At 55.5% G+C, this 18,681-nt stretch overlaps 3 protein-coding genes across 4 annotated transcripts; 2 read left to right on the plus strand and 1 right to left on the minus strand.

Moving 5' to 3' along the window:
• The first annotated feature begins 331 nt into the window (after positions 1 to 331).
• Positions 332 to 10,185, plus strand: MAN1B1 (mannosidase alpha class 1B member 1). 2 transcript variants are annotated; one of them, XM_039345002.1, is made up of 13 exons: positions 332 to 569; positions 2,061 to 2,169; positions 2,587 to 2,714; positions 3,064 to 3,206; positions 3,480 to 3,589; positions 3,755 to 3,940; positions 4,273 to 4,421; positions 4,568 to 4,756; positions 5,153 to 5,343; positions 5,743 to 5,863; positions 6,475 to 6,672; positions 6,840 to 6,971; positions 7,166 to 10,185. In XM_039345002.1, the coding sequence occupies exons 1-13, from the start codon at positions 408 to 410 to the stop codon at positions 7,367 to 7,369; spliced, it is 2,022 nt and encodes a 673-aa protein (XP_039200936.1). In that variant the 5' UTR covers positions 332 to 407; the 3' UTR covers positions 7,370 to 10,185. The 2 variants fall into 2 exon arrangements, with proteins under 2 accessions (XP_039200936.1, XP_039200937.1); XM_039345003.1 differs by lacking the exon at positions 332 to 569 and adding an exon at positions 766 to 1,337.
• Positions 10,186 to 10,613: 428 nt separating this feature from the next.
• Positions 10,614 to 18,582, minus strand: DPP7 (dipeptidyl peptidase 7). The gene is made up of 13 exons (XM_039345031.1): positions 18,429 to 18,582; positions 18,215 to 18,328; positions 17,813 to 17,952; positions 17,539 to 17,702; positions 17,234 to 17,369; positions 17,057 to 17,138; positions 16,684 to 16,850; positions 16,032 to 16,092; positions 12,682 to 12,800; positions 12,145 to 12,301; positions 11,627 to 11,691; positions 11,444 to 11,514; positions 10,614 to 10,892 (listed from the first exon to the last, which is right to left on the minus strand). The coding sequence occupies exons 1-13, from the start codon at positions 18,514 to 18,516 to the stop codon at positions 10,787 to 10,789; spliced, it is 1,470 nt and encodes a 489-aa protein (XP_039200965.1). The 5' UTR covers positions 18,517 to 18,582; the 3' UTR covers positions 10,614 to 10,786.
• LOC120308656 (kelch-like protein 9) lies at positions 12,809 to 16,025 on the plus strand. Its single transcript, XM_039345005.1, has 4 exons — positions 12,809 to 14,694; positions 14,901 to 15,153; positions 15,312 to 15,472; positions 15,582 to 16,025. Exons 1-4 carry the CDS (start codon positions 13,645 to 13,647, stop codon positions 15,912 to 15,914), a joined length of 1,797 nt encoding a protein of 598 aa, XP_039200939.1. The 5' UTR covers positions 12,809 to 13,644; the 3' UTR covers positions 15,915 to 16,025.
• Positions 18,583 to 18,681: the final 99 nt, after the last annotated feature.

An 18,681-nucleotide genomic window follows, 5' to 3' on the forward strand; every position in this document is an offset into this window, starting at 1 on the left:
GATGCTCCTGTCTCTGCACCCTCCTTACTCAAAGGGCAGCATGGAGTAGAAAACACCAGGCTGGCTAGAAGAGAAGGAGGATGGGGGATTCCTCCAAAGAGCCGCATGGGGCGCTTTCCCAGGGCTGAGGGTGGCTCCACGTGGAGGGGGGGGACCAAAGTTCGCTTCTCACGTGCCATTGTCTGGGCCACCCCAGCCCCCTGCCCCTTTAGAACCTGCGCATCGCCAAGCGGAGCCTAGAGGGCGCTGTGGTAACCGACACCGCCAAGAAGGGAGGGACTACGCGGCGTCCCAGCGTGGCCGCTCTAGGCCTCTCCCTCTCCGTGCCGCGGACAGCAACAGGAAGAAACATGGCGGCGGGCGGAGGGGAGCTGCGCGGCTCCTGAAGGAAAACTCTCTTCGCCGCCATGTACTCGGCGACCTCTTCTTCGCCGCCGCCGCCGCCCCTCCTGTCAGCCCCCCGGCGGGATTTCATCTCGGTCACGCTGAGCGGCGGCCAGTTTCAGGCGGCGGGCGGCGGCGGCGGCTACAACAACAGCAAGGCCTGGCGGAGGCGTTCCTGCTGGCGGGTGAGAGACGGGAGAGGCGGGGAGTGGGAGCGGCCGCCGCCCGGCGCCCCTGGCTGTGGGGTAGGAACTGAAGCGCCTGGCCTTCTGCGGGAGGACTGGGGCCTTCCGCCCGTTGGACTGGGGCAGCTGCGGGGTGGGGTGTGTGTGTGGGGGGGGGAATTCAACAGGTCGAGCTTGCTGAGCCCTCCCTGACCTGGTGCAGCTGCGGAAGGGCCTGGCGGGTGGCGCCGCCCTGCTGGCCCCTTGCTGAAACATCCGAAGGTGCAAGTCAGGGCTGGCGGTTGCTGACGTGGGTCTTTCGGGTTTGCTGTCCGCGGGGCGGTGCTGAAAAGGCGGAAGGCTCAACAGGCCAGGAAGTCTCCTCTCTTTCGGCCTGAAGACCACCAAAGTAAACCCATTTTCTCCCTGGATCGCAATGGGGTTAGCCAGGAGGAGTACAGTTTTGAAAGACGCCCGCTTGCTGCAGATAAGAGAGTGTGGTTCCCATTTGTGTCTGGTTAAGTGTTTCTGGTAATTGGCAGCTTTAGCATCTCCAGCACTTGCTACTCTGAGATAGACTGCATCTGAACATGGGGGTTTCGTTCTTCTCTTTGAGACTAAAGGACAGGGTGGGTGGACTAAGAATCCCTCGAGTTCAGCAACTTACATACCGTCAAATCCAGTTTGGTGCCTCTGTCAGCTGTTACCCAATAATACACAGTTTTTAAAACTCTGTGCAGCCTTTGATCCTGAAAGCAGCTAATCACCCTCAAGACCGGATGGAAATGGGTAGGCTTTGCCTCCATTGAGGTAGTTTTAACTGTTTTTCAGAGAAATGTTCCCTGCCAAAATAGCTAACACCAATGTGTAGTCGGTAGAAGAGGCTGGCAGTAGATGAATTTTCTTGTTACTGGATCATTTCGAGAAAAGAAAGGACGCATTTAGGGGTGTGGCAAGTAACAGTGAGGTGTTGCTCATCCGCCAAGGAGTTTTTCCTTTGAGACACTTAGCGGAGAGCTGGTTGTGTGTGTCTGGCAGCTGCCATCCCACTGAAGACGGGAGAAGCAGAGCGGAGTCAAGCAGCAGCCTTGCTCCAGACCCAATGAATTGCATTGTATGTGAGAATTTCTTTCTCATTTAAGGCAGGAGGCCGAGAGGAGAATTGGGGCTACATCCGGGTCTTTGCAAAGGGGCACGAGAGAAGCAGAGGCTGCTTTCCTGGGGTGTTTTGTGGAGGAGATGTGGGTTGACTTCAGGCTAGGAGAGGGAGCTTTGCTGTCTGCCATCAATCACCAAGTCAGAAGCGTTTGTGTTCTTTTGCTTCTGTTGTGAAGCGCCTCCTCTGTTAGTCAAATGCATTAAATAAATATTTCAGCAGAATCCTGTGCTCTTGCTGTAGTACTTGGCATCCAAAGATAACAGGGAAGTAGGCAGCATTCAGCAGAGTTTATGGTGAGAAGATGAGTTTGCAGGCTGATTTTTCCTTTTGTTTATTGTAACGTTCACCCTCAGAAATGGAAGCAGCTGTCGCGCCTTCAGCGGAGCATCATCCTCTTCCTCTTTGCCTTTCTGGTTGTCTGTGGAATCAAGACATATGCAAATATGGCTGACCCTTGGAGAAGTAAGCCTGCTAGTTTCTCTACCATAAATTGTTGTTGTGTAACGGAAATCTTTAGCTTTTGAAACAGCTGAAACCACAATCCTGTATCTGTCCGCTCAGAAGCACTGTATGTCTCTGGAGTGACTTGGGCTTATTTTCAAATAAAAGGCTATTCTGCTTTGTGATTTTATACTGTGACAAAATATTTTTAGAAATTAAAATGTGTCCCAACTTTTCAGGCTATTGTGTTCCCAAATTCCTAAGTATTGCTTTAGTTGCATTTATTTTTTTATTGTGGGAACAAAACATTTGACAGAAGAGAGTGATTTAGTATTTTTTCCTTTTTTTCTTGGAACCAACCTTCAGCCTTAGCGATACGCTCAGCTGCTGATTTCATTCCATTGCATCAGGTTCATGGCAATTAATCTCTCCATGCAGGTGCCACCAGCAGATCTTTGGAGGAGCAGAAGGCTGATCTGGAGATCCCTGGATTGAATCCAGCAAATCAGGCGATTCTCCCGATACCCCAGAAGGCTGATGCCAGCCTCAGGGACTTTTCACCTCAAGTAATTCCCCCTTCCTCCCCCCCCCCCCCCGTATATTATCTTGTGGTAAGCTAAGGGGCGGGTCAGCAGCCTTTAGAGGGCCCGGCTATCTGTGGCCGTCATTGTTTGTAAATCTGGCCTTTGAACTTTCTACCTAGAAGGGATTTTTCTAACCGGATGGATCCCCAGACTGGCCTTTGCTGACTGAACTGAGTCACCCGCCTTAAGCCTTCGTAACACAATTGAGGGATTTTTCCTTCTCCCTGCATTCTCCTTTACAAGCTATTCTTTGAAGCATTTATGGTTTTAAGAGTAATTTCTCCACTCCTGCCTATGCACCAATTCCTTTGGTTCTTTCCCCCCCCCCCAGAAACCTCCGAAGCAGATTCCTGCCCGACGAGGGCCTCCGAATCTGCAGATCCGGCCACCTAGGAGGGAGACGGAGGCTAACAGAGCGGAGGGAAAACCTGGCCAGGCAGATCAGGCGCATAACCTGGATAAGCCTGTCATTAGGTGAGACGCTTGCTTCTCTCAGTTTAGCCTCGGGAGGCAGTTTTGGACTCCTGCCCATTTTAATAGTGTAGGGAGGATGCTCGGCTAGCGAGTGAACGTGCCACAGCTGACGGGTCCCGGGAGCCGTGCCCGCAAGGGCTGCCCATTTGTGCAGATTGAGGGGAGGGTGCTGGATACGCCCTCCTGCGACTGGGAGTGTCTGTCTGTCTTCACTGTAGTAGTAGCGTTGTGAGCGCCCAGGAAGGAGGGAAAGCAATAACCCTCTTTTTGCAGTCGGAGAGGACCCCTGATTGAGCCCAACCTGAGCCCTGAGCCGCCTTCCAAGAAAATAAAGCCTCCAGGCAGGCCTTCTGCCGTGGCGTCCGAAGACCCAAAGGAGCCAGGTAGCGGGCCGGGCACAGCTTAACCCAGAGGTGGCAGCCCTGAGGGTTTGCCGACAAGGCAGCCCACACTTTCTTCCACAGGGCCTTTTCCTGTGACGGAGACAGGTGGTGACTCTGCTTTTTCCCTTGAGAGCAGCTCCTGACGTCCCTTCCTTCCTGTTTCAGTGCCCCTCAATGAACGCCAGCTGGCCGTGATCGAAGCCTTCCGCCACGCGTGGAAAGGTTACAAGGAATTTGCCTGGGGCCACGACGAGCTGAAGCCCATCTCCAAGTCCTTCAACGAATGGTTTGGCCTCGGACTGACGCTCATCGATGCGCTGGACACCATGTGGATCTTGGGCTTAAAGGCAGGTCTGTGCTTTGCCTGTCTCCTTGCTCTGCCTTCCTCCCACAACCAGGGAAATCTGGAGAAGGTGGCCCGCTGAGTGGGCTCCTTGCTTTTCTCTCGGCCTTCATCAGTCCACCATCCTTGTAAGTTGAGGGGGCTGTCTCTGAGGGACGCTTGTTTGGAGGGAGCCCAGCGTATAGCAAATAAAGCAGAGGCGTCTGGAAGTCAGGAATAATCTCTCAGCCAGAACAGCTGAGCCTGGACACCGTCTGGGGCTTCTCTCTCAGAAGGGGTGGCCGGAGAAGCAGATGCTTGTGCCCTGCTCGAGCTTCTGGGCTTCCTTTCCCCAATGCAGAGTTCAAAGAAGCACGAGAGTGGGTCTCCCAGGAGCTCAACTTCAACAAAGACGTGGATGTCAATCTCTTTGAGAGCGCCATTCGTATCCTCGGGGGCCTGCTGAGCACTTACCACTTGTCTGGGGACAGCCTCTTCCTGGAAAAAGCGGTAAGCTCCTTGCTTGCCTTTTAAGACCTCTGGTGCGTCCCTCCCCTTCTCAGAATGATCAAGAGGGCCTCTCCTCTCTCCCAGCACCTAAACATGGTCGGTGGCTTTCTCCCTCCCTCCTACCCTGCTGTTTCTCCCTTGTTCAGAAAGACATCGGGGGCAGGCTCATGCCGGCCTTTAACACCCCTTCCAAGATCCCCTTCTCGGATGTCAACATTGGGAAGGGCACAGCCCACCCCCCACGCTGGACCTCTGACAGCACTGTGGCCGAAGTGACCAGCATCCAGCTGGAATTCAGGGAGCTCTCGCGCCTGACTGGGGAAGAGAAGTTTAAGGTACGGGGGGGGGAGTGGATTGGCTGGGCTCCCTCCTCTTAACGGTTCTGCTGAGGAGAGGATGGAGAGGAAGAAGTTGTCTAATCAAGAAGTGGACACTTCCTCAGCTTTTGGGATAGTCAGTTAGTGTACTGAACTTGCACTCTTTGCTGTTTGGTTGCAGAAGGAAGCCTGGAGCAAACTTGTCTCCAAATAGACTGGGAAGGGCTTTCTGCATTTCTTCTTGGGGTGTAGCTCCAGCAGGGCATATGCTGTAACCCCCACAGGCTGAGGCTGGATAGAACTGGGTCCCGTCTCCCAGAAACCTGGCTGCTACCCATACCTCAAAACCCTGTTTGTGTACTGCTTTTCCTGGGTGTGATTCCAAAGCTCCACTGTTTGTTCTTTGCTTCCTAGAACGCTGTGGACAGGGTGATGAGACACGTCCACTCCCTCTCTGGCAAGAACGACGGCCTGGTGCCCATGTTTATCAACACCAACAGCGGGCAGTTCACCCATCTCGGGGTCTACACCCTTGGGGCTCGAGCTGACAGCTACTACGAGTATTTGCTCAAGCAGTGGATCCAGGGAGGGAAGAAGGAGAATGAGTAAATCCTTTTAAAATTCCCTTCCTTCCTTTATAAGAAGTCTAGCATGATTTTCTGTGGAGAATTCCAGGGCTTTTCCTGCAGGCTCTGTACAAAAATGGAATTTGGGTTGATTTGATGGAAATACTGTTTCATTCTCACACCCATGAATACTTTCCTGAAGCTGTGTTTCTCTCTTCCGGGAAAACCATGCACGCGCAAAGACATACACCCATTCTCAAACACGATGGGTGATGTTTCTCCAGCTTATGGACTGAAGATAAATGAGGCAAGGATGCCTTCGTGGTTGGCGTCCTTTATCGACCTTCATTATGCTTTTTATGGTATGCTTTGCTACCAGCAGCTAAGTCTACTTTTAAGCAGTCCAGCCACTAACGGCCGCACTCTTTCCCCGGGCAGGCTGCTGGAAGACTACGTGAAGGCTGTTGAGGGCGTGAAGATGCACCTGCTCCGGAAATCCTATCCCAAAAGGCTGACCTTTGTCGGCGAACTCGCTCATGGCCGTTTCAGTGCAAAGATGGTGAGCCTTCTTTTAAGGACGGGGGGAGACAGAGGGGCACCTTTCCCCCCCCCAATCCTGCTCTTAGCAGAGAGCCTCAGGCTGTGCTGGTGGAATAAGGCGGAGTCTCTTGCTTCCTCTTCAGCAACCAGGTAGCCTCCATGCTGTTGTTGAGCAGTTAGTCGTGTTTCCTCTTCCAGTTTCTGAACGGCAGTGGATGGATTTGCTTAATTAAGCAGATTTCCCCTTCAGGGTCCAAGCGCTGTGCTTTCAGCCCTTCGGCTGGGCCTTTTAGTCCCGTGGAGAATCGGATCCCATGAAACCCACTGGGCTGCCAGCACCTGCCGCAATTGCTCTTCTCAGGGGTTCATATCCGCCTGCGCAGATCTTCCCCCTCCCTTCTTTGCTTTCGTTGCTAAAATATCAGCTCCTCTCTTCTGAATAAGAAACCCCTTCTCTGGGCCGTGACAGGAAGACAGCTGGCGAGGGAGCCAGCCAGGCGTGGTGCGCCACAGGCCCGCCGTGCCTGCAGCCCCAGCCCAAGAGGCTTCCCAGCTCCAGCGGAGGAGAGAGGCTTTTGCGGAGGAAGCCGGCATCCCACCGACTCCTCTCCCTCTGTGTTTCCGGAGCAGGATCACCTGGTCTGCTTCTTGCCTGGAGTCCTGGCCCTGGGAGCGCACAACGGGCTCCCTGCAGATCACCTGACGCTGGCAGCGGAGCTGGCGGAAACCTGCTACCAGATGTACGTGCAGGTAGAGACTGGCCTGAGCCCTGAACTCGTCCACTTCAACGTGCATCCACAGAAGGACCGGAAGGACGTGGAAATTAAGGTGAGCAGCTCAGCAGGGCTGACCCTGCCCTGGTCCTCGGACTTCCTGGCGGAGGGCGAGGCTCGTGATTCAGAGCCTGCTCTGCTGCGGGCATCCAGGTGGCACCCGGGGTGTGGGTGTCCAGGGCTCCGGTGCCTTTGGCTTCCCTTCTGCTCTCCTTTCCCCAGACGGCCGACAGACACAACTTGTTGCGTCCTGAGACGGTGGAGAGCTTCTTCTACCTGTATCGGTTCACCGGCGATAAGAAGTACCAGGATTGGGGTTGGGAGATCTTGCAGAGTTTCAATAAATACACCCGGGTGAGTCTGAGCTCGGGGTCTCATCAGAGAGAGCAAAGGAGGAATGGAGGACACACATAGCCCAGTAGCAGGAAATACAGCTGGGGGGTTGGTTGGTTGGGGCCAAGCAGGCTTTGAATGAACAGCGCCCCAAACAAGCCAAGATGGTGAACTTTGATGGCCTTTGAATTTCACATTGGGCTTCCCCCCTCCAGGTCCCGACTGGCGGCTACACGTCCATCGACAACGTCCAGAGCCCCAGCCATCCGGAGCCGAGAGACAAGATGGAGAGCTTTTTCCTGGGCGAGACGCTCAAGTACTTTTTCTTGCTGTTTTCGGATGACGTGAACTTGATCAACCTGGACAAGCACGTCTTCAACACGGAGGCCCACCCGCTCCCCATCTGGCCATCGGCATAAAGAGAAGCCGGGCGTCTGCGGCTCCCAGATTCGATCCCGTCCCAATTCCAGGGACCTGACGGGGGTGTGTGTGGAAGGCTGAGCGACATTCCTGGTGAAGGGAGCCTCCCGGAGGAATTGTACGTGAGGGAAGGTGGGTCTCTGGCCTGGAATCACTACCCCCTCTCCGAAGAGGGGCACCCGAATAAGGAACGGGCAAGCAGGTCACTGCCATGCCAGATCCTGCTTGGCATAAGGGAGGAGCGCAGGGCTCGCTTTGACCCAGGGAGCGCCTCAAAACTAGCAAGAGAGGGCCCCGGCGTTCTTCCGTTGTCTCCTTTCCATTCAAGAGGCCTTTTCCCCAGGTATTCATCCCAGGATCAGTCCAAGGCTGCAGGTGGGGGTGGGTAGGGGTGATGCTGTCCAAAGGAGAGCCCTCCCCTCGAAAACGGTGTTTATTGCTGACCACCTGGTCCCAAGGGGCACTTTGAGTAATTGGGGGGAACTTGTGCCCTGTTGTGAACTGGGGAGAAGCTGGATGGGGGGGTTATATATATATATATATATATATATTTTCTTAACTTATCTGCAGCAATGCAGGGAGAAAAATGTGAAAATTTACATTATGAAAAAGCTAAAACAGAAGGTTATCTATGTAGGAATTTATATACGTATAACATGAATAATGTTTTGGCTCAGGTATCCTACCGAAAACTGCTTCCTGCATGGGATCCTCTTCCAGGTTGGAGGCCCGAGGGGGCTGTTGACCTTTACTTTGCAAGCATATTCGGAGGAGGGGGGAGACTGGAGGGCAAGGAAGCAGCGGGTCGCATCGTCCTTGTGCTCAGAGCGGATTCTGTCCGCCAGGATTTCTGCCACGTCTCTTGTGCTTGAAAAGATCCCCTTGGAAAGTTCGGCTTAAGAACCAACCACTAACCAGCCTTTGCTCTGTGGCTTTTCAACACCAGCCACAGAGGAAGCTGCTCCCAAAGGTGTGGACTGAGGTATATTTACACGGGAAGGTGGAAGAAAGGCTTGTCCGCTTCTGCTTTGCGCTTTGTTGTCTTTCTGCCTCTCCGTCTCAGTACAAGAGCGCCCGCAGGATCAGAGGCCGGGTCCTTCCCCAGGCAGGACAAGGCGCTGCTCTTCCATCCGGTTCCCACTCCTCCCTTTCTCTGCCTTTTCGCCCATCCCTTTGTGGCTTTCGTTTCCCTCCCTTTCCCAGTTGCTCAATCTCAGCACTTTAAAGTGGGGGCAGAGAGAAGATTCACGGGACAATCTTACCCAGTTTTGGTGGTACCGATTTGTTGTGTTTGGGGACCTCCCTAAGTGTGTCCTTTGTGCTTGCTGCTGCTGCTGTTCTTCCGCCTGGTCACAGTGCTATTGTGGCTGGAGGAGCTGCTTTAAATCCCCCCCCCCGCGCGTGAAAGGACAGGGAGACCCAGCTGGCCCTGTCCCCTTTGGCACAATTGTTTTCGGTGAAAGTGGTTTCAGAGGGCCTGTTTCTGTTTTGTGTGTTGTGCCTGACCCAAAATGCACATTTCCCAAAAACGGGGTGTTTGGTGCTACCTAACAGAGGGGACAGTGCAGTGACCCGAAATCAAGAGAACGATCCCTCGGCTCTCTCGGCGGGGGCCTCGGACTCTGCTCCTTCTCCCCTGCAACGTCACAAGGCCGGTGACTGTCAGAAGGGGGAGAATCCAACGCTTCGAACAGTTGAAGCACAATTAGTTACCGTAACCAGAAAGATTTCTTTCCAATCTTCTCACTGTAACTGTGGACCTCTGGAGGACTTCACCATCGCCACGTTCCTTTTAAGGGAAATGGATGTTTGCTGTTGTAGCCACAAGGTCCCACCTGAATTTGGGGGGGGGAGCAGTCCTGGTTTTCGAGGGGGTGCTTGCAAGGCACTGTTAGCTTTCTGTTCCCCCATTTAAACAGATCCTGGAATTTAAAAGCCATACTGTACATCCCCAGTTTTGGGAGGCTGACACTTTACTTTGAACTGGTGCCTTCCGATTTCAAGGGGAAAGAGAGAAGGGTTGGCAGGTCCCCAAAAGGGAGCATTTCTTCCGGCACACGAAGTCCAGCGTCGGGCTGCAGACCCATCATCTGCAGTTCTCCGAGCCTCTTTTGAAATGGGCCACCTAAGAGGTTTGGTTCCTGGATCCTTCTCAGAGTTAGATGCCGAACGCCCCTCGTAACACCCAAGGGCAGAATTGGTTTGCTGTTTTGTTTACCTGTGTTCAGCCCTGAATTTCTACTTGCCTTGTGTTCCCCACGGAGGCTGGGATGTCGTCCTGATTTTGGAAATTTCAAGAGAAATTTACTACGTCAGGAAAACGGAGCTCTGTTTTCATGTTTGTCTTGCGCAGCCAAATTGGGATACATTCCTTGTGATTTTTTTGCTGTCTTACCATGGCCAGCTCATCTCACGTCTTAAGAGCAGATGACAGAGTCTTAAATGATCAGGTACAACAGGCGGTAAACGGACCAGAAGTGAGGGGAGGATTGTGGCTGCCAAACCTGGTAGGGAAGCTCGCTATTGTGAGGAGCACCTGTGTGCTCCCATCATTCCCTCTGCATAATTACTTTCAAACTACCTTTTTTTCTCCCAAGGAGAGACCTGCTTGCTGAAGTCTCGTTGGTGTGATCTGGTCCAAGGTATTTGTAAAGTAGAATTGATTTCTTTTGTGAACGTGCAAATGGTTCAAAGTGTGACTCACCTTTTTGTGGAGGTGGGAAAAATCTCTGAAAGAGAACCTTAAGTGGTTTTGGCTGGGAAGTTAGTCTGCAGAAATTCTACTCCACCTTAATAAACTTCCAATTTATTTTGAGAGGCTGCATTTTTCTGTGCCACCGACGGCTTATATGTTTCTGTCCTGCCAGAACGGGCTGAGCTGGCTTTTGCATGAGCGGTTGGAGGAAAAGTGGAACTGGCCCTGGGTTCAAGCCCTGTGGCAGGCACATCCTCCCTCCACAGTGGCAGAGCACAGAGGGCGGACACCCATCTGTAGGGTCTCCAGAGCGAAACCAAGCCAGCAAGGGAAAGAAGCGTTTTTCCCTGGGGTGCGGGTCTTCTGGGTTTCCCCCCAGGTGGGTGAGGGTCTGGCTAGATGGTCCGAAGGTCTAGGGTAGCACCCCTATTGCTTTCAGGGGCCCCGACTCAGAATGGCCAATCCCAGTGCATCTAAGCACTGCGTTTGAGCTCTTCCCCTCCCCTCCAACTGCCAGACCTTTTCTCAGAAAGAGGCGAACAAAAGGCCCGGTTCATTCCAGCCTCCAAGAACCCAGGAAGGTCCGCTGGACGGAGCTTTATTCCTTATTCTTCACACCATGGCATGAAAGTCACTGCTTTAAAAAGGACACACCAGTTTTCCCTCCTTTTGTGCCCAGCGGTGGGGGGCTTCTCTTAGTGACCGGCTGCCAACTCAGGCACTACTTGGTGGCCTTGGTGGTGGCTGCCTCCACCCAGCCCCAGATGATCCTGGCTTCCTGCAGCCGAGCTTCCCTGGCCGAGGCGGGATCAGCTGGGTCGGAGCTCCTGTTGGGGGGAAAAAAAGACCCAGTGAAGCATCCCTGGTGCTCGTCAGAGGGCAAACATCCAACCATGGGAGCTAAGGAGTTACAAGTGGCTTTTAAGGTGTATTTGCTTGCTTTTTCAGGGAAACACAATCGCCGTGCCTCCTCTTTCTGAAACATTTAAAATGAGTGAAAGCATTGATGAATCATCTGAAGGGACTTCCTTTTGGGACAACTGTAAACTGGATGACCGAGAAGCTCCACAGATACCTGAAGAGAGCTAATGGGCTCCCGAGCTCAGCACCTGGGCTGCATTCGGTCCTCGTGATCCAGGAGACGGTGGCAGCAGCAGCCCCCCCCCCCTCAGAAGGCAGGGACAGCTCGGAGTGGGAGTCTTACATGCAGAACCAGACACTCCCGCAAGAGAGATGGGAGGAGGAGGAGGGGGGGGGAAAGGCCCGTCTAGGACTCCACAGGACAAGCAGAGATCCTTGCCAGAATGGTACAATCCAAGGACCCCTCTTGAGGGCAGCTGGGGAAGAAGCCACCGGGAGCCCACCTGGCCAAACCTACCGGAGATCGAGGTGGTGGGCGCCTCCTTTGATGGAGATGGCAGTCAAGGAGGCGCTCAGGTTCTTCCGCACCTGGGAAAGGCAACATCTGAGAGTCAAACTTTCCGTGGGGGAGGAGAGAGATATCGGGTAACAGGTCCAGGTAGATCTGAGCAGATCCCAGGAACGCTGAGCAGGTACTTACGCCGCCTGATGCCCACGGGTCTAAATCTCCATTGGAAAAGATGATGTTGGTCGCAGCAGCCAGATCTACAGTTGTCAAAAGGGCAGCAAGGTTATTAATAGGTTTGAACGATGAAGCCCACAAAAGCCCCCCAGGTGCCTGTGAGCCAGTGGGGAAGCTCAGATGCTGGGGTTCAGAAGGAGAGTGCCCGCCTTAAACCATTCAGTGGCTCTGCAAAGGCTTTTCTCAGCAAGATGGCTTTAACCAGCCAGGCCCAGAGGACGTCCCAGCCTTGGAAGGAAAGCTTCAGGATTACACAGCAGGTCGTATCCCCACAAAGGGGCCCAGAGGACAGGAGGCCTGCTTGTCTCTGTGAATCTGGGACCACATTCTGCTGCGCTTCAAGACCCCAAGCAGCCCACAGGAGGCAGCTCTCCCCCTCCCACAGACCACAAACAGCAAGTGGGGCCCTTTGGGAGCGCCCCCCTCAATCGCAAGCCGAAGTCTAAGAGACGGGCTAAACAGAGGCTGCTGCTCACCGCCGCCCCAAAAGTTGGTCCGCAACCAGGATGGGCGGGGCCAGACCCCCCACTTTCGGAAGCAGTAGTCTTCCCGGGCAGCCTCAGTGAAGGGCAGCTCCGGAAACATGTCGGTCACGTTGTTGCTGTCGAACGTTAAGTTGATCTCTGTGCAGGCCTGAAACAGAGGAGAGTCTCGCTGCCATTAGAAGCAGGCGCCCGGCTCCCATCCTGACCTGGGGTGAATGAGTGGGCCGTGCCTAGCCTGTGTCAGCACCCTGAGCACCTTGGGATCTGCAGCGGGAGAAGCTGGCTCCTCCACGTGGGAATGGGAGACCCACAGCAAGAAATGTCCCACTTTACAAAAAGTGGGAACCCTGCTCAAACAGCAAATAAAAAGTCCACAGACTTGGAAAATGTTTCTTCGTTGCATCATCGTCAACTAATGCCTTGATGTCCTCAATGGCAGCTGCCCACCGTCATCCCCACCCGGTACCTCCAGTCCTGGCCAGCCCATTCCTGGCCAGCCCAGGTGAGACAGCTCTTCCCCCAACGTACCTGATAATCCCAGGCCTCAGCATCGGGGCCGGTGCCACAGCCGGTTGGATCGGAGCATTTCTGGTACAGCTCGTAAATGTCAAAACACATTTCCGTCCCCGTGGAGTTGTAAAATACTCCTGGTAGAGCAAGAAGAAGAGGCTGAGTCCACTCTAGGTGCTCAAAAGAAACCGAGGCAAGGCTGGGGCAGAGGGGAGGCGGTTTCGCTCCCTTAAGCCTAAATCATCTGGGTGGGCCCACCAAGCACCCACGGAGCCCACCTTGAGAGGAAAGGCTGAAGGCTCCATCTTGCTTCCAAAGTCTCAGATTAAAATCCCTTGGAAGACACAGGGCTAAGATAACCACGAAGCAGGAACACCAGCCCCTTGGAGGAAGAGCCGAAGTGCAAACAAAGGCTTAATGCTTCAGCATGCGACTCAGGGCAGAGGAAAGGAAGCAAGGGGGAACTCTGATTTTTATCGTAGAAAGCAACTCTTGCTGGTGGCTGGGCCAAGAAATGGAAAACATCCCTTGCTGAGCTTCAGCCAAGGTATAAATGCTAGGAACAGCACGAAGCCAAGATTCTCCTCCCCTGCTGCCTCCTGGCCAAAGACCGCAGAGAAAGTCCAGGGGGAAGCAGCCCGCTCTCCCCCCCCCCATCTGAAAAGCAGGGGGCAAGCCTGGACTTGCCTTTTTCCCCATTTTGGCCAGACCAGGAAACAGAGGATCCACCACACCTTGGTGGATAGCAACCAATGGGAGGGAGGGGGGAGATCAGCTGTTGCTGTCTTGGAGATGAGGGATCAGCTGTCCTGCTCTCCTGGCAGCCCAGAAAAACAAGAGTGAAGCACAGCTAGCAAGACCGGCCATCCCACCGGCTGAGCCCAGAGAAGCAGAAACCCCAGAGGGGCTTCCAATGGGCAGAGGGGAGCTCCAGAGTCTTCTGGGGTAGGAAAAGGGCCGCTTCTGACTGACACCTGGGCGATGGCTTCTGGAGAGACGCAAGGCCAGAGTCTCAGCTCAGACACCTACCTGCCTAAACTCCTAGAGGGGCTCCAGAACCTGCGTTCCCAGAATGCCCTGTGCGACGTGGTGCTGGAGGCCGAGGGGGCCTCGTTCCCCGCCCACAGAGCCCTCCTTGCCGTGGGCAGCAGCTATTGCAGGATGTGCTTTGTTAGGGAGCCGGCCGGCCAGGCAAGCTCGCTCAAACTGGCCCCGCCAGTGACCGCCCGGGGCCTGCAGGGTGTCTTGTCTTTCCTTTACTCCAACCGGCTGGAGCTGACTCTGCAGACGGTCGAGGAGGTCTTCCGGGCGGCAGAGGCCTTGCTGGTGCGCGAGGTGATGCGCCTGGCCTTCTGCTTCCTGGAAGGAGCCCTGGACCGGCACTCCTGCCTGCCCATCCTCCGCCTCGCTCGACGGCTTGGCCCAGAAGAACTGAGGCTGAAGGTGCAACGCTGGGTGAGCAAGCACTGCGGACACATCCTGCGGGACCCTGCGCAGCTGAAGGAGCTGGACAGGGCGACCCTGTGCGACATCCTGGACGGAGGGGACACCCAGGGGCTGACCGAACTGGAGCTCTTTCGGGCAGCCATTTGCTGGCTGGACCACCACGGCACCCAGCCGGGAGAGGCAGCCGAGCTGCTGGGCCACATCCGCTTTCCCTTTATACCGCTCCCAGATCTGCAGCGCTTCGTCCAGGAAGTAGCTGTCATGAAAACCGAGCCTGCTTGCCGCCGATACCTCCGGGAAGGGCTGGACTACCACGGCCAGCCGTACCTGCAGCCGCTTCTGCAGAGCGAGCGCACTCAGGTGCGCCACAGGAACGAGGTGCTGATGGTGCTGGGGGGCAGATCGGCAGACAATGCCATCTGCGGGGACATCTGGGCTGCTGACCAGCATGGCCATTCCTGGACAGCCCTCGGGAAGCTGCATGGGCCTGTGTACAATCACTGCGTGGCCGTCCTCCATGACTTTGTCTTCGTGATGGGCGGGCAGGAGAGCTTTGATCCGACAGGCCAGGAGCCTTCCAAGAAGGTAAGGACTGCCCCAAGGGCCAGAGCTGGTGGCTTGGACTTCCTTCAGAATAAGAGGCCAACAGAATCGTTTGAAGGGAGCAAATGTTTCTCCATTGGCATCATTATAGAGTTCCTGGTGGCGAGGCTGATTTCCATCTTCCCAAATGGAGAAGTGGGCAGCTGAGACCCAGGGCAGCCACTGGCCTTTCCCTCTTCCAACTCCAGGTGTTCAGGTTTGACCCTTGCCGCAACACCTGGCTGCAGCTGGCGAGCATGCTGGTGCCCAGGACCCGCTTCTATGCCGGGGTGCTGAATGAGCAACTGGTGGCTGTGGGGGGTGGAGCGCTGCTGGGGATGCTGACCGACACGGCCGAAGAGTACCGCCTGTCCAAGAACGCGTGGCGGCCCCTCACGCCCTTTCCAGTGCCGGTGGCCGACCACGCGGGGGCGACTCACGGAGGCATCTTGTACATCTCAGGTGCGAAAGGGTCTCTTTCTGGGCAAGGAGCAGCTGGCACTGGCCCTCCTGGAGTGAGAAGTCCCTGGGTTTGGGGACGCTCCCTTTCCAGGCGAGAGCGGCCTGTGTCCAGGGGCCAGATGCAGAGGAAGGAGTACCTATCCTTTTCTTCGGCACAGGGGGATTCGCGCAGGGCCAGACCCTGAGCGTCATGCAGAGCTACCTCCCCCGCCTACGCTGCTGGGTCAGGAACCGGCCGATGGCCTTTGCCCGCTGCGATCACGGGATGGCAACAGTGGGAGACCGCATCTTCTGCCTGGGAGGAAGGGCTCTGGCCAACGTAGGTGGCATTTGCTCCCTCCTGTGTGGGCTCCCGGGACTCCCCGAGGCCCAGCTGGGCGCTCTTTGCCATGCCCCCTGGTTCTGCCCTATGCTTTGGTTCTTTGCAGGGCCAGCAGTGGGTCCCTGTGAGCGAGGCGGAGTACTATTGCCCCGTCACTGATCGGTGGGCCCGGCTCCGTCTGTCGGCCGTCGACCTCTGCCACTTCAGCCTCACCACCAGCCAGCTTCATCTCTACATCACAGGCGGGGGGTCTCTGCGGCGGAGGAGCAAAGAGGATGGTGTCTGGGCCTGCCATCCTAGCAGGGGAACCTGGGTAAAGTTGGGCTGTCTACCCCAGGCTCTGGCGGATCACGCCTGCTGCTTCGTTCACCTGCCGCCCTGGATGGCAGGCCCAGGAGGAGCCAAGAGAGAGGAGCCTTCGGACGGTGGGGGGAAATAGCTGGATCAAAGCAGTTTGGGCTTTCCTGGGGTGATCCTCAGGGACATGAACGGGCAGTCCGAGGCCCCACCCTGGAGAAAGGCAGCATTTGCGGAATGAAACAGAGCATGGACTCACCATAAAGAGCTGCCAGCCCTCGGATGGGATCCTTGCTGGCCAACATCAGTTCACAGCCAACCTGAATGAACAGGCACACCCAGGCTCAGTTTTTCAACGCCCCCTCCCCTTCAAGAGCAATTGAGTACATCTGCATTTCCCCCCCCCCCCAAAGCAGAAAGCAAGTTCGGCTACCTGCCGGCTGACCCAATATAATCTATTTTCTAGCTAGTTTTGGGTTTCATCCCAGCTTAAAAACATGTTGTAACGCCATCGCTACTAATCTTATGCTTTCTGCCCCAAATCCCAAAGTGTTTATATCATCTAACAGAAGTCATGAAAAGGAAAAAAAGCCACAGGACCAAAATTTCTCTCTATTCTGTTTTGCAGAGGCCCATTAATTAAATACCTCCATTTGGGGGGGGGTCTCACTTCATTGGTTTTTCTCTGGAGAGATCAAGTGAGGGGCGATGTTTGGTTACCCTTTGGCAAACATACCAGCTCTGGGCAAAGACATTGAAAGGGTTTGAGTGTGGAGAGCTTGCAACTGTATTTTTACAAATTACAATATCGGCATTAAAGTGACACTACCACAAAATGGGGGTTATTTTTGCCAAGCTGGGTATCCTGAGAGACAGAACTGCCCTACAGCTGAAGAAGGCCAGGCCTTTACCTTGACAGGGTTTGCCGGAAAGTGGCCCATAAAGTCGGTCTTGTAAGGATAATCCATCATCGCCATCATGGTGAAGGCATTCCGGGCAAACCCAAAGAGGTGCTTGATGTCCTCTTGAGTGGAAAGCCGGTGGCAGAGCGCCATCTCCGTGCTGATTCTCCCGTAAGCTTAACACAAGAGAGAGACGTGTTCGTGTTTAAGGGTGGCGCAACTGGCATCCTCGACCTGTGAAATAAACTGCATTTTGGGTTTAAACCATTCTGGTCAAGTGCAGGGCAGCAACGTATCCAGTCGCAAACTGCCCACAACTTCACACCCTAAAAAGTGACTGTCCCAAGGGCCGTTTGCCCCTATTCAGGGCTCCTTCATTCACCTCCAACCAGGCTGAGGTCTTTGATTTGCCGGAATGCTTCTCGGACAGCTTTGGCACACTCTGGACTGTAGTTTTCAAAGTCCTGGAAGAGACAAAATTCCCTCATTGAGTCAGAAAGCTAATGGGATTATTTCAGATTCACTGGGTTGTGATGTGTTTCAAGCTGCCTTTTCTTACTGCCGTGACGTCCTTGAAGAACTGGCCAGGGTCTCCGATCCCCGCGGTGGACAGCACGGGGGCGCTGGCCGCAAGGGCCCCGGCCACCAGGTTGGGGTACTTCAGTCTCATGTAGGCGCTGAGCATCCCTCCGTAACTGTGAAGAGGGACAGTAAGAAGGCGGTTATTTTCCTGGAGAGGAAGCAGAGAATTTTGGGCTCATTGAAAGGAGGAAGGGACCACAGCCTCATCGGGATCTTTGGCTCTCTAAAAATGTGCAGCTGGTGCACGGGGCACCCGCTATTTAGCCAGGAAATAGCCCTCACCTGCCCCCGAAGGCGATGACCGGTGAGTTCGGCGCCTGGTGCTGCTCCTTCAGCCACGCGATGAGAACCGCGTAGTCGGCCAGGGCTTGCTCCACGCTCAGCAGCCCAGAGTTTTGCCCCTTCAGGGACTCTGCTCCAAACGGAAGCGATTTCCCATAATACCTCTAAAGCCAGGAGAAAAGGTGAGCCAGTGAGGATCCGGTGCCACGGCGGCCCCCGAGACGCAGACCTCGGGCGCCCCGGCCAGCCCGGAGCCGTCAGCAGCCCCACTTACGTGCTCGGCAAAGACCACCAGGGCCCCCTGCTGCTCTGCCAGCTCCAGCAGGAAGCCGGTGTTGAGGGCGAAGGTCCAGATGTTCCCTTCGTTCCCCGTGTAGAAGAAGATGGGGCCGGCCCCCGGCCTCCAGAACTCATCTGCGGGACACAGCGGCGAGGGGAATACACAATCAGTCCTCGTTTAGTGATTGCCTCATTTAGCAACCGTTTGCAGTTACAATGGTGCTGGAAAAGTCATTAGGCGGTCGGTCCTCACTTTTATGACCTTTGCACGTCTGTCCAGCAAAGGACAGCTTGACCACGAGCACAGTCACAACTTCACATAGGGACCGCTTCACTCAGCAACCAACTGCGGTTGCAAAACGCGTCTCCCTACTCAGCCGCCCCTCCCCCGCCTCACCTGTGACCAGGTACCGCTGGAGGAAGGTCCGGTTGCGGCACGCCTGGAAGTTGAAGTGGTCCAGCCGCTGCCGGAAGAAGCGCTCCTGGAAGGCCGGCTGGGCGCCGCTGCGGGCTGCGGGGAAGACCGGGCGGCGTTAGCAAGCGCGGCCCCCGCCCCATCGCAGCGCCCCGCCCGGGACGGGGCAGGCGGAACTTGCAGCGGAGACCCTCACCTGCCGCCCCCAGACCCAGCAGCCCCAGCAGGAGGAGGAGGAGGAGGAGGAGGGAGCGGCGCGGGGATCCCGGCGGGGTCGCTTCCATGTCACCGCCGCTTCGCCTCCGCCAGTCACGTGGCCGAGGGATGGCCGGTCACGTGCGCGGAAGTCACGTGGGCCCCCGGGAGGCAGGGCGCCCTCCGTCGCCATGGTGACCGAAGTGCCGCCATCCTCGGGCGTGAGGCGACCCCCGCGCTGCCCGCCGGGCGCC

The sequence above is a fragment of the Crotalus tigris genome, unplaced genomic scaffold, assembly GCF_016545835.1.
Source record: "Crotalus tigris isolate CLP2741 ecotype Arizona unplaced genomic scaffold, ASM1654583v1 scf7180000017940.1788314, whole genome shotgun sequence".
Taxonomy (NCBI): domain Eukaryota; kingdom Metazoa; phylum Chordata; class Lepidosauria; order Squamata; family Viperidae; genus Crotalus; species Crotalus tigris.